The 13,121-nt window shown below is 39.7% G+C and overlaps 1 protein-coding gene across 1 annotated transcript in view; it reads left to right on the plus strand.

Annotated features, from left to right (window-relative positions):
• Nucleotides 1-13,121, plus strand: part of SHOC2 (SHOC2 leucine rich repeat scaffold protein) — a 33,881-nt gene that overhangs the window by 7,364 nt on the left and 13,396 nt on the right. Inside the window, exons 2-3 of the mRNA XM_056849593.1 lie at nt 2,034-2,171; nt 10,430-10,560. Of these exons, the coding sequence (XP_056705571.1) occupies nt 2,034-2,171; nt 10,430-10,560 (269 nt within the window). The remainder of the gene's footprint in view (nt 1-2,033; nt 2,172-10,429; nt 10,561-13,121) is intronic.

Genomic DNA, 13,121 nt, shown 5'->3' on the forward strand with positions numbered 1-13,121 from the left:
CAGTAGGGAATCATCAGGGATTTGTGGGGTGGCACCTCACTTTCACCTGTATCCTCCTCCCCACACTATTTCCTCTTTCCCATCTCCTGGCAACCTCTCCTTTTCCCCTTCCCCATTCTCAGCCATTATCCAGCCTATTTTTATCTGCCTCCTATCTTCACCTATATTTATTATTTATTTACTTCCTTTATAGCCCACCTTTCTCCACGGTGGAGGCCAAAGCAGATTACATTTCAGCGGATTCCTTGCTTCTGAGGGCGAAAGTCCTCAGGAGGCCAGGAAGGGGCTGTGCCGGCATTGGGATCCCCCATGCCGGCGCCCGGGCTACTTACGCCATCGCTGGATGCTGGTCTCCCAGCGCTGCCATGGCAGCACTGCCTTGGGGCACCAACTGGGCCTTCTACCGGTGTTTCAGCGGTGTAAAGGCCCGTGCCAGCATTCAGGGGGGCATTTTGGCATCCCGGGGGGCGTTCCCGGGGAGTGCCAGGGCCCCATGCACTCAGCAGAATATTTTCTCCAACACTTTACCAGATGGTTTCTCAAAAATAAATAAATAAATAAATTGAGATTTGACTTTTTAAAATCTATATTTCTTTTTCTGTATACTGATTTTTCCATATTTATTCTATAACTGTTATATATATAATTAAAAATTTCTTTTAACCAGATGGTTTCTCTACACAATATTGTAAGAGGCTTTTTAACATTCAGGTGTAAGTATTTGGAGGTATTATCTTAGGTTTGATTTTTATTTTTAATCCAGTGTATGTCCAGTGAATAATCAGCAGAGCAAAATCTACAATAGAAGGGGTATTGACAACACCACAATGATTTTAATTAATCTAAAGTTGAAAATATTGGAAGGAAAAAGTAGCCCACTGTTTGTGTGTTTTATTTTTTTTCAGTTTAGTGAGTGTCAGTGGACTTTAAGAGGGCTATAAAACTAGTGAAAACAGGAGCTTATTAAGCTATGACAATATTAAGCAGTTTGTTTTTATTCTTATGATAAAATAAATGAGATAACAACTGCTTATGTTCTGTGTCAAATAAACTGTCTCTTGGTGGGAAGTTATTCATCTGTATTTCAGTTGTTTAAAATAAGCACATTAAACAAGTTAAATATATTCATTTTCAGTGTGAGCAAATACTTACTGGTAAAACTTCTATTTTCAGGTGCAAAAAGCTTAATTTATAAATTAGCTTTATGTAATCAAAATTTGAATATACTGCGGTATGATGAGTGTGTTGATGGAACAGGTTTTTTTTAAAAAAAAAACATAATTCTCAAATTGGGGCTAACCAGTATTTTTAGGCCCTGACCTAGATACCTCAGGCCAACTCAACCTCATCAGATGTCCAAAGCTAACCAGGGTTGGCCCTGGTTAGTATTTGGTAGACCACCAAGGAGTATCAGGGTTGTGATGCAGAGGCAGGCAGTGGCAAACCACCTCTGAACATCTCTTGCTTTGAAAACCCCATGATGTTGCCATAAGTCAACTGTTACTTGATGCAAAAAAAAGTGTTCCTTTAGTCCCTTGTAAATATGATGCCACCTAGATGGCTTCAGGATTGTACATTATTCAAAGCAATGGCTATTATGCCAATTTAGAACAAACCCAACAGAAGGCAGAAGTGAATATACTGTTTTGTCTCATAGGAAAAATACTGGCATCAAGTGATTATTGAATCTATTACCACTTCACTAGATTAGCCAAATAAAACAGAAATGTAGGGTTGGAACTTAATATTTGGAGTACTAACAAGGTAAGGAAAATTCAGGAGGTAGGAAAAGCTAAAGCAGCCTAAGAGGAGGGTGATGGCACAGAGCTTTCCTCTTCTAAGCACTGCTTCCATTAAAACTGTGGTCTAGTAGTCTCATTGTGCAAAGCAGATTCAGACTCTTAAACTGAAGGCATGGATGGGATTCACTGGTTGCTTTTTAATAGTTATCGATGATGTTTACACTTGTATTCAGTGTACAGTCCTAAGCTGAATTACTCTTTTCTCTTACTCTGTATCTTGGTCACTTTCAGGTGAGTTGTGTAACCTCATAACGCTGGATGTAGCACACAATCAGCTTGAACATCTTCCAAAGGAGATTGGAAATTGCACACAGATCACCAAACTCGACCTACAGCACAATGAACTCTTGGACCTTCCAGACAGTATAGGTATGTAAAGGTGTGACTGAAGATCCTTTATTTTCAGAATGCAAGTCTTTGAACAAACAAGCCTAGAAGTAATTTCCATGGGACCTTTTACCTGTGTAGAAAAGAATAGAGACTTTTATTATAGACAGTTTTAGTGAAGTACACTTGAAGCCCAGTTTTAAAATAGTCTATTTCATTCTAGATACTTTCTCATCTTTCTCTTTACAGTTTTCCTACACTGAAAGCTCCTCTGTGTAGAACAGACTACTTAATATATGTAGATTGCCATGTCTAGTTATTATGCATACATTTCTCTACGGTACCCACACTGGAAAACAGAATCAGTTGTAACTTCCACATTGTTTGTCCACAACAAAATGGTTGGCATGAATTGTGTGGCTTATGCTTTTATCCTTTATGGACAGTCATCTTCTGAGAAAAGTAATGTGTGGTGGGGCTCTGGATATGGTTAAAATATGGGATTTCTCAGTTATGAAAAAGAAGAAATGCTGAAAAGTAAAATTCAACTGGAACTGGGATTGATCAATTGCAAGGATCTCTGCTGCAGTCTCCCATTTCTGGCTGGGAGGGGCATGCAAAAGGAATATGCAGAGTCTGCTTCTTCTAGCTTCTCTCCTGTCAGTTGGGCATCAGTGGTAGACTTTCCTAGGGTTCTGGCAATGATTCTACCTTCCAACACTTGGCTTAATTATTCATCATCATCAGTATTACTGTTTTTGGGTAAGAATTGGGATGGGTTACTCTTCAGTTTTAGTATCCAGCTTGCTGCTGCCACCTTCACTATTTCCAAAGCTTTTAATGCTCACCTAACCATGTGCCCAGGTGTAGGCACATAATTTCTCTTTTTCTTGGCTTTTTAACAAATGTTTAACCTGGAAGACTAACTTAATGCACTATGAATGTATTTGTTGCTCTCATCCTTGTCTTATTTGTATTCTCCTTGGGGATCAGGCAAGTGCCATAAATGAATTCTCTAGAATATAAGATCTATTTGCCACATTTAAGTCCTGAAGCGGGGGGCCAAAGCTCCTTAGGAGCCGGCGTGACCCTGTGCTGGCGTAAGTGCCACCTTATCACGGAATAAGGTGGCATCTATGCCAGCGCAGGGGCAACCACGCCAGCTGCCAGGGGCCACGGCCCCCATTGCCAACACAACCATGCCGGCAGGGCTTTCCTGATAGGAAAAGCCCATGCCGGCGTGGGGGGTGTTCCTGGGGGTGGAGCTGCCTTTAGGCAGCTTCCACAGCCCTTTCGCGCTGGGAACGCCTCCTCATGCGGCGGTGGGGCTGTGTCACCTTTTTTGGTGGCACAGCCCTGTTTGAGGTAATGGAGGACATTCTCCTCGTTTTCCATTTTTACTTGTAAAACAGCCTTTTTCCGCCTCCACGGCTGTCGGGAAGCTTCTGAGGAGGCAGCATGGCTGCGCCGCTCCCGGCCACCGCGAATCTGTCCCCCCCCTTCAGGATTGGGCTGCCTGTGTACGCCCGAGCCTAGTCTGTAGTACTTGGACAAATTGAAACCCCGGAAAGCCACTTCCAGCTTCAGTAGGTAGTGCTGAGCTAATTGGGCTAACGATCTGACTCTGTGTAAGGCTGTTTCAGAATTTAAGGGGAACAAAAGCTCTGCCATATTGCAGTGCAGGCTGAACTCATTTTCCTATGACTCGTTGGAATCTGCTCTGCATAATTGTGAGATTTCATACTATCTCCTTCCAGCCTCTTCTCTTTTGAGCACAAATTCCTATACCTTTCCTCTGCTGGACTTAACTGTGATTAAGGGTTAAATCAGCATCAGTGTTAAATGTGTTTTTGTCAAACACCAGTGCTCAGAAAACTTTAGTTTAGTTTGAAGTTGCCCAACAACTTAAACTCAGTAACTTAAATGTTATTTATTTATTTAGAATATTTCTGTGCTACTTCAGAGTTTGGCTTGAGGCGGCTTACGATTAAAAAAAAACACTGCACAGTTGTTTCCTTAGGTAACTTTTAAAAATTAGAATAACGACTAGATTCAACAAAATTGTGGTAGTGAATTTATACAAAAGGCTTTAATCTGTAGTTGCTGAGATTTGCTTATTTTTAGTTCACAAATTAAAAAAATTAAATATTTTTCATAGAAAATTGCAGCCAACTGAGTGAGAATCTTGTTAGTAATTTATAGAAAGAAAAATGTTTAATGCCTAATCAGCTTTAATATATACCAAGAGCATGTTCTTACATATAGTCAGTTATAGTCTTGTAAATATTTGCTATATATTAATAATATGATGTAGCTTCCTCTGAGAATAAATCTTATTTCCCCCCTACCCCGGGATTCTTTTGCCTAGCTCCAACTTGTAATGTGTGCAAATATACGTAGTGTGCAAAAACTTGAACAGGAGTTAATAGCCATGAACAGTTTCTTACCTGTAGGCAAATCTCATTTCCAGCATTTGTTCAAGCAAGTTTTCCAGCTCCCTTGACAGAGCCATTCTAAACCATTACTCAAAGCAAAACAGTCCTTTCAAACATTGATTTGATACAGACCATCCAGAGACCGTAGCTTAGCAACTCCAGAGCCTGTATCCCAAAGCATGCTAGTAACAAAACCCCTATAAGAGTGACATGGGCTCTGTTTATATTGAGATCCATGACTTTATAAACAGTCCAAAAATGTGGCATAAAATCTGAGTTTTTCAAAGAGGTTGAAGATGAAGGATACCATGCTTGAAGCCAATTACTTTCTTAAAAGTATAAATTCATAAATCATTTCCGAAACAAGCAGCTCCTAGCATTACTAGTTCTGTTTAACTCTTCAGCGTCAGCTCTTGCCATGTAGACAAAGGCTTCACTGCATTTGACGTCTGGTTTGGTATTAGTTTGGTCTACCGTCCATCTAGATATATGTAGCTGAATTATTTTTTGATTAATTTTGTAAGCCACCTTGATGGTCATATATGGTAGAAAAGCAGGGTAAAATTTTTTAAAATAAGTCATTTAGTTTTTGACTTACACCATCTGCTGATCCATTATCACGTAGAAAATATTCTTGAAGGAGAAACTGCGAGATAATTAATTCAACTTCTGGTATTCAGTATGACACATCCTTGTGGCACTAAGTTCTATATTCTGCCACTTTTAGTCTGGCACAGGGCAGAAGACAGCAATGTTGATGGACCCTTTAATACACATTTTGGGTGTTTGTATACAAACAACTGCTGTGATTTGTTCACTCAGGTTTAGCAAAGAAGCCAAATGACAACTCTCATTGTACTCCCATCTTTTGAGGCCTGATTTGTGGCTCAGTATTTTCTCAGAGTTACTTCCTTTTAAACTTTCTTCTTTTCCTTGTCCTTAATTACTTCCTGCTCCATCCCACAGGCTGCCACAGAATACATGAATAAGTTATACACTATCAGTTTGTGGGAAGGGGGGAGTTAAGTACTGCTTTTTTACTTTGCACACCAAACCACTTCAAAAATGATCATAACGCTATTATAAATGTTGATTAAAAAGAAGCAGGGATTTCCCCTGCCCAATCAAAAGCAGTACTTAAAGTGCAATCCTGTTCAGAGTTACTCCAGTCTAAGCCCATTGAAGTGACGGTTTAGACTGGAGTAACTCTCTTTAGGATTGCATTGTTAATCTCTTCCTCCCCCACCCCCCAACAAGAATTGATTCATGGATGCCATGGCTGGACATGGAAAGAAGTAATTAATTAGGCTGCTTAAATAAAGGGACAAAAGGAGAATGTCACAGAAGTAGAAACTGGTGAGCTGGACTGATGTCTGAGTTGACATAGAAGAGGATCTTGCCTGTGGGGATGGCCATTGCTGAATTTTTATGGATAATACACTACTGTTGTCATAGTAGTAGAGAACTGCACCTTCTTACAGAAGAGTAATCCTTCAGCATTGCAGAACATCCCTTGTGTATTGTCTAAACATATGTCAAACCTACATGGCTATTATTATTATTATTATTATTATTATTATTATTATTATTATTATTATTATTATTATTATTTAGAGATGCCAATAGCCCTGACCTGGATGGCCCAGGCTAGCCTGACCTCGTCAGATCTCAGAAGCTAAGCAGGGTCAGCCCTGGTTAGTATTTGGATGGGAAACCACCAAGGAATACCAGGGTTGCTGTGCAGAGGAAGGCACTGGCAAACCACCTCTGATAGTCTCTTGCCATGAAAATCCCGAAAGGGGTCGCCATAAGTCGGCTGCGACTTGAAGGCACTTTACACACACACAGAGAGAAATGGGAAATGGGAAATGCTGTGCAGTTTGTGATTTGCTTGCATGGCAGTCATTTACTTTGCAGCTTTCTACCCTCCCCCCAAAAAACTAGATGCTAATTTTAATAAATTGTGCTATGTTCTAATGTTTGTTGTTAGATATCTCTTCAGCTTCAGAGAACGTTTCATATTAGCATGTTTTGCACAGTAATTCCTAAGAAAAGGAAAGTAGAATTCCATACCCAAAATTCAGTATTTATTTAATAACCCCCTGGTAAATATATGTGTAAAGGATATTAAAAGAATGGTAGACTGCAGTCTGTCTAGTCCAGTTTCTTTTTTAGTAGTAACCAAGTTGATGCTTCTCAAGTTCATAAACAGAGAATGTGAAGGCTATGGTCAGCCTTTCTCATTTATACTGTAATCTGATCATTAGAAACATATTGCCTCTGTGTATGGAAATTGTGAGGGCCAGTTGCTGTTGATTGGCCTGTCCTCTTTAAATGTGTTTGATCCTTTCTCTAAGCCAATTAAGAAAGTGGCTTCCATCGTACCATTATTCCCTGGTGCTAGATAATGCTGAAATAGGAGTCTGCATGCTACATAAAAAGCAATTGAGTAACACTGACTGTATTCTAGCCACAGTGGTTTGGTTCAATGTGAAGCAAGCAGAGACATGATTTCTTAACTTTATACAAGTTACCTTGTGTTCAGGGTTAGTTTAGGACTGGACACTGTAACAGTGGTGAGTCACAAGTCCTGGAATTAAATTCAGGCTCCCAGTATTTAAACATGTAAACTACTTAGCCTGAGTAGTTTTTAAAACTCTTTTTATGATCCTTTTCCCCAGTGTTATGTTAAAATGTAGAACAGTGATTGTTAAACTTGAAGCTTCGGTGCATTATCAAGTTGCAGCATGTTTGTTTGTAGTAATCATGAACTTTTATATGGCTGTGTAAGATTTAATTAACTCCTCCAGTTATTCAGATCTGCAAAAGATCAAATTAATTCTAAAATCAGTGTGCGTATGGCTTGTCAGAGCTGCTCACTATGTGGAAGCCTTCAATATTTATATTGTTGCAGCAGCATTTAAGGCAACAGACCACAATCATAAATGGGCCACAAACTCTTCTACTTCCTTGGTAGTGGTGGGTGCAGTCTGGCTGGACTTCTCAGCAAAAATTACATACACACAGAGTTGTTGGAGGGTTTTTTGTTGGAGGGTTTATAAGACAATCATTGACACCCCTCCCCCCACAGGCATAGAAAATGAACTAAGTTATAAGGTGAGTATTCGCCACTGTGCAAAGGCTAGCAATTTGCAATATTGATAGGTAGGCAATACAATTCTAGTGCATGGAAGGCTTATATGCATTGACCACAATCTGGTTATTTATTTATTTAAGGCAATGTTACTCCTCTCAGCACAATTGGTATTTCTCCAAAGAAAGATTAAAAAATAATAATAATAACAAGATAAATGATTCTACATTAATAATTAAGATCACTTAAAACAGTCATTTAAAACCCCTTCACAGAGCTCTAATAATTACGAGAGAACTTGATATGAATACAAATGGAGTGGGCATGAAAATCAATCAGCTTGGTCAGATTAGAAAAGAAATTACACAATTACACACCAACAAAAAGCCTTGAAGGAAATAAATGCTGGCTAGTGCCTGAAGCTCAAAAGGCTGGAAGCAAATTGATGAAGCACAAGAGTGCATACTTGGTGCCACAAATGAGGAACCCCTGCATCGCGGAAGTGCTCACCCATGTTACCTGAGAAGATAGATGGGTGGGTGGGTGGGGGAGCATACACACAACAGTGCTAGAGCTTCAGATCTTAACTGCCAAGCAAGCTTGTATAGGTGAAGGTGGTCTTTTGAGTACTCTGGCCATGGGCTGATGAAAACAACACTTTGAGTTGTGTCCAGAAGCAAATCAGCAAATGATGTAGATTAAGAACTGGCGAAATAAGCTTTGTGTAGTTTGTACTGGCAAGCCATCTTTCGGCAACATTTTGTATTACCGGTAATTGAAGCTTCTGGACTGTCTTCAAAAGCAGCCCTAAATAGAGCCCATTGCATTCATGTGATTGGAGTGTGGATAACCGTGGCGGGATCATGCCTCTCAAGACTGCAGCTGGCATACCACAGACAAGAATGCATCTCCCCTCTGTAGGCATACCAATAATAATTGGCTGAATGTGCTTTATGCCACAGACAAAAATGCATCTCCCAGCTGAAGGCATAGATCTTGTAGCCCTCCAAAGCTATAAATCTGGTGCCTTACAGAGCGAGTGTAACTTTAGTCCAAGACTGGTTTCTCATTCCTTGTTCATCTGTGTTTCCAGCCACAACTTACTTTCATGTTATCTGGATTGACTTTGGCCAATTCATTGTGGACTCCAACCACTTGTTCAGAATCTCCACTGATCCTAATGAAAAAGAAAAGTAGAGTTGAGTCTAGTCAGCATACCACACTTGGAATATCTTATCCAAAAGTGGAATACTTGCTTCCAGTTGGTGATTGTTTAAATTGTTTGGATCAATGGAGGTATTTCTTCAAGGCTGCTACAACACTACCCTCTCCTTCAAGGAAATAGTCACCACCTTCTTAATCTAATAGGGTAAGTGTTGAACAGTAATATGGTAGGTTGTATACTTCCAGGCAGCTTATCAGCATCCTCTGAGAAGTTGTGTCTGATTTGTGGCAAATAACAATTTTACTTGTGAGATGCTTTCCAGACAAGCTGCAACAAGCTACTGAATATTCCAAGTTTACATCACTAGGGCAAGATGTAACAGCTGTCCTAAATGACTTTGCAGTGACCTGATGTGATGAGAGCTACTGATGCTTTGCTGCCATCATCACTATACAATCGGCATGAAGATGCATTCTCATTTGTGCTTGGTTATGATGCACAGTTTGTGTTTTCTTCCACTCATGTTCCTAGCATCCACTTAGTTGCTCCTAGGTTCTCAGTACATTCGTGATTAGAATCAGGTATACAAGATGTAAGAGAGGCATGTGATTGTGTCCACAGCCGGAGTCATCTCTAAATTCCAGTGACCAGCTAGGATGTCAACAAGAGCACCAACCATGCCCTAACAGCCATTAGGAATCCATCTAGATCATCAGCCTCCGTGAATGGGCTATCATAATAGGCCTTGTACTCTTGTGGTGGTTCTGAGATCCCCCAAAACCTAAATCTCATGTGTGGTGGTTCCATGTGAACTAATAAATACTCATAGCATATTGCTTGATATGATGCACATTGGTGTTGCCATACTTGCTTTTCAGTAGGGTGGTATTGGTAGATAAATTTCCTGAAATGGAGTAAGAAAGGAGTGCTTTTTTAATCTAATTTTGTACCCCTTCAAGGGCAAATACACTGATTACCTAACATTTCTTGTTTGTAGTATTTGTGCTGTTGTACTGATGGCATCTATACCTTTTTAGAATGTTCTAAAGCTAATTCCAGAGATTTAACTTGGAAATTGGTTATTCATGTCTCCTAGCTTTACTTATGTAAGTATGTCTCTAGGGGCAGGGAAAATTGCCTTCCTGCTCAGTTCTGTTCTAATAACCACATTACTGGTAGCTAGTGATAGGCTTTGAGAGCCAGTATGGCGTAGTGGTTAAAGTGTCGGACTAGGATCTGGAAAACCCAGGTTTGAATCCCCACTCTGCCATGGCAACTTACTGGGTGACCTTGGGCCAGTCAGTGGTAGGAAGGATAATCCTACCCAAATGAGAAAAAGCTTAAATATGGATATAAGGCTATATTAATCAGTGATTATGTTTGTGCTTATTAAATCTTCAGAAAAAATATTGCTGTTCAAATTATTTTTAGATATTCTTGTGAAATGGGCTGTTCTCTATCTAGTTCACAGAAACCTAAGAGTCAAAGGGATTAATTCCTAAAATATCAAACCTTGTTAGCATATGTAGATATGCATTTTTTCCTTCTAGTTTCTAGTGCAAGTATCTCTTAATCATTTTGTTGTTGTTTTTTAAATTTATTTTAGGAAATCTGTCCAGCCTGAAAAGTCTTGGTCTGAGGTATAACCGGCTTTCAGCAATACCCAGGTCTCTAGCACAGTGCAGCAAACTTGATGAACTGAATTTGGAGAACAACAATATATCTACTTTACCAGAGGTGAGCCATTCTGTTGTAAACGAGGTCCCCTAAGACAGTGTTTCCCAACCTGAGTGTCAGGACCGAAAAGTGGGTCACAAAGCCTCTGAAAGTGTGTCGCAGGCAAGTCTTTCCTTAGGGCTGCTCCTGCCCTTTGCATCCTTCTCTTTCTTCTTCATAGTAGTGGTTGAAAGAAGGGGAAGGTAAGGTTGGAGAGTAGGTGGGAGTTGTTCAGCATGCCATGAAAAGACCAGAGGAAGATAGAAAAGGAGTGCATGTGTGCGTGTACATGGCCTCTGTCTTTGTGCTGCTCCATCAGTAGCCCAACCTCTTGCCCACCCCTCTGCAGTACCTCACTGCCCTTCACTGCCATCTGCCATCTTCTCATATCTCCTCAACCCAGCCCACGCACCCCCCAGCACACCTCATCAAAGTCTGGCTGTGGCCCAGCTGGCAGAGGAGGAGGAGACGAACTCCCATTTGCTTGGGGTTCATAGTGGGGGCAGCTGCACCTCTTGTGTGATATTTGTCGGTCTCTCAAAAACATCTGGTTGGGCACTGTAGAAAATGGAATAGATGGGTGCCCCCAAGGTCATAGTTTGCCAAGGGCACCAAAAAGCCTTGGCCCAGCCCTGAATGGGTCACCGTATGAAGTAAATGTGCACTTGTGCGTCACCATACCCAAAAAGTTGGGAACCACTGCCCTAAGAGCTCTTCATGACAAAACATATTTTTGGGGTAAGACACTGAAAGTATAAATACTCATGGACAGTATTGTTGAATTGTATATGTAGTCAGGCAAAACCTTAAGAACTGAGTTTTGTGTTAACCTGAACTTCATGTGTATGAGAGATCCTTCAGAGGCCTACATCATTATTATTACTAAGTAGGCCCATACTGTAATCCTTAGTATTGGGCAATTTCTTAAGGAAAGTTCTCTGTTTCAATGAATTTTTCTCCTATTTAGTAATTGTCTTTGTTAAGAGATTGTTCTGTATTTAGTCAGTCCAGGATTGAACTGGTACTACCATATTTACTCAAAAGCTGGATGACCCGTAACGTAGGATGACCCCTCCCAATGTTATATGTACACACAAAAATACTGTTGGACATAACTGTAACTTGTATGCAATTGTAAGACAGCTCCTCCATTTTTTTTTTGATAACATGCTTGGATAATAACTAGTCTTGCATTTGAATAAATACAGTATGAGTTGACATTGTGTGCAACTGTTAAAGAGTTTTGGAACTGTGACACTTCAAAGTTTTCAGCATGTGGGTAGTTAGCATGCAAACTAAAAAGATGCAAAAATGTAAAGAGTTTTCTCCAGTTCCACTTTCCCAAAAGTAGAATGATCAGATTAGGACTTTAGCATTCAGAATGTCAGTTTAACAAGGGTGCATGTTGCAGTTTTGGGGAGTTACTTTCAATTGAGTAACCTGTTGTATACCACAAAAATAGACATTATTTTCTGTTTAGTTTTATATAATTAACATTGATTGCTAGAACTAGCTTTAATGAAGAAAAATTATGTGGAAGTGGGAATGCACTGAAATCTGCCACACTAGGTACCGTGGATATAAATTATTACAGTTAGCAGTGATTGAACAGGAACAAATTAATATTGCTTGAAGGAAGAAAGTTGCCTGGAAGTTTTTAAGAACAAAGCTGAATCACCTTTCACAAGAACATTACAAAAGTTACTGAAGTGTAATTACATATACAAAGGAAATTGACTGGAAAACTGATTGCTTTATCATAAGTTGGCTTCCCATCCAGAACTCTTAATATATAAAAATTGCATTTGCTACTTTGCATTTAAGTTGTAATTGTAGCTGAAAAGAGCCACTTGTGACAGTATAGTGGTGACATCCATTTAAAGCATGTCTCCTAGGTAGCAGGGGGAAAAAAAACATTCTCAAAGAAAACTGCAGAATTGTAAAAAGTAAAACATTGTCAAGTCCATGATGCAATGCCCCATAAACACTAGATCTTAAAACTTGGGAGGGGCAGCTGTCCAACAGTATTTATAAATGGTGAATACTTTGTTTCTTCTCTGAAGAGAGTATTTATTTTTACAGTATTTGTTGTCCGCCTTTCTCACTTTGACTCAAGGTGGATTACACACATAGTAAGTCAATATAATCATCAGGATAAGGCATTCAATAAATAATATAATAGGGTTAGGGTTGTAGAACCAATCCGATTATTCGTCCTCTTTGTTCTTTTGTAACATAGCTAAAATCACAAAAATGGTCAAGAAATTTAGACAGCTGTCATAAGCTGGTCTTCTCGGAATCTTACTCAGTTCTGTTTAATGGGGCTTACTCCAGGAAAGTGTTCTTAGGATTATACTCTTACTATCTGTATGGCTCACTGTATTGTGATGGCTTTGAACAAGTTTTTCAAAATGCCAAGATCCTCATGCACAGTAAGCAGTGCCAAAACTCGTGTTGCAGACTTCAGAATAAAGGACTCCCCTCATCATCACGCAGCATTTTCTTCTGAAAGAGTGTGTTAAAGAATGATAAGAATTTATTATATTCAGCATCTCTATCTTTCGCAGCTCTGTTGTGTAGAC

Source organism: Euleptes europaea, chromosome 5 (assembly GCF_029931775.1).
Source record: "Euleptes europaea isolate rEulEur1 chromosome 5, rEulEur1.hap1, whole genome shotgun sequence".
NCBI lineage: Eukaryota > Metazoa > Chordata > Lepidosauria > Squamata > Sphaerodactylidae > Euleptes > Euleptes europaea.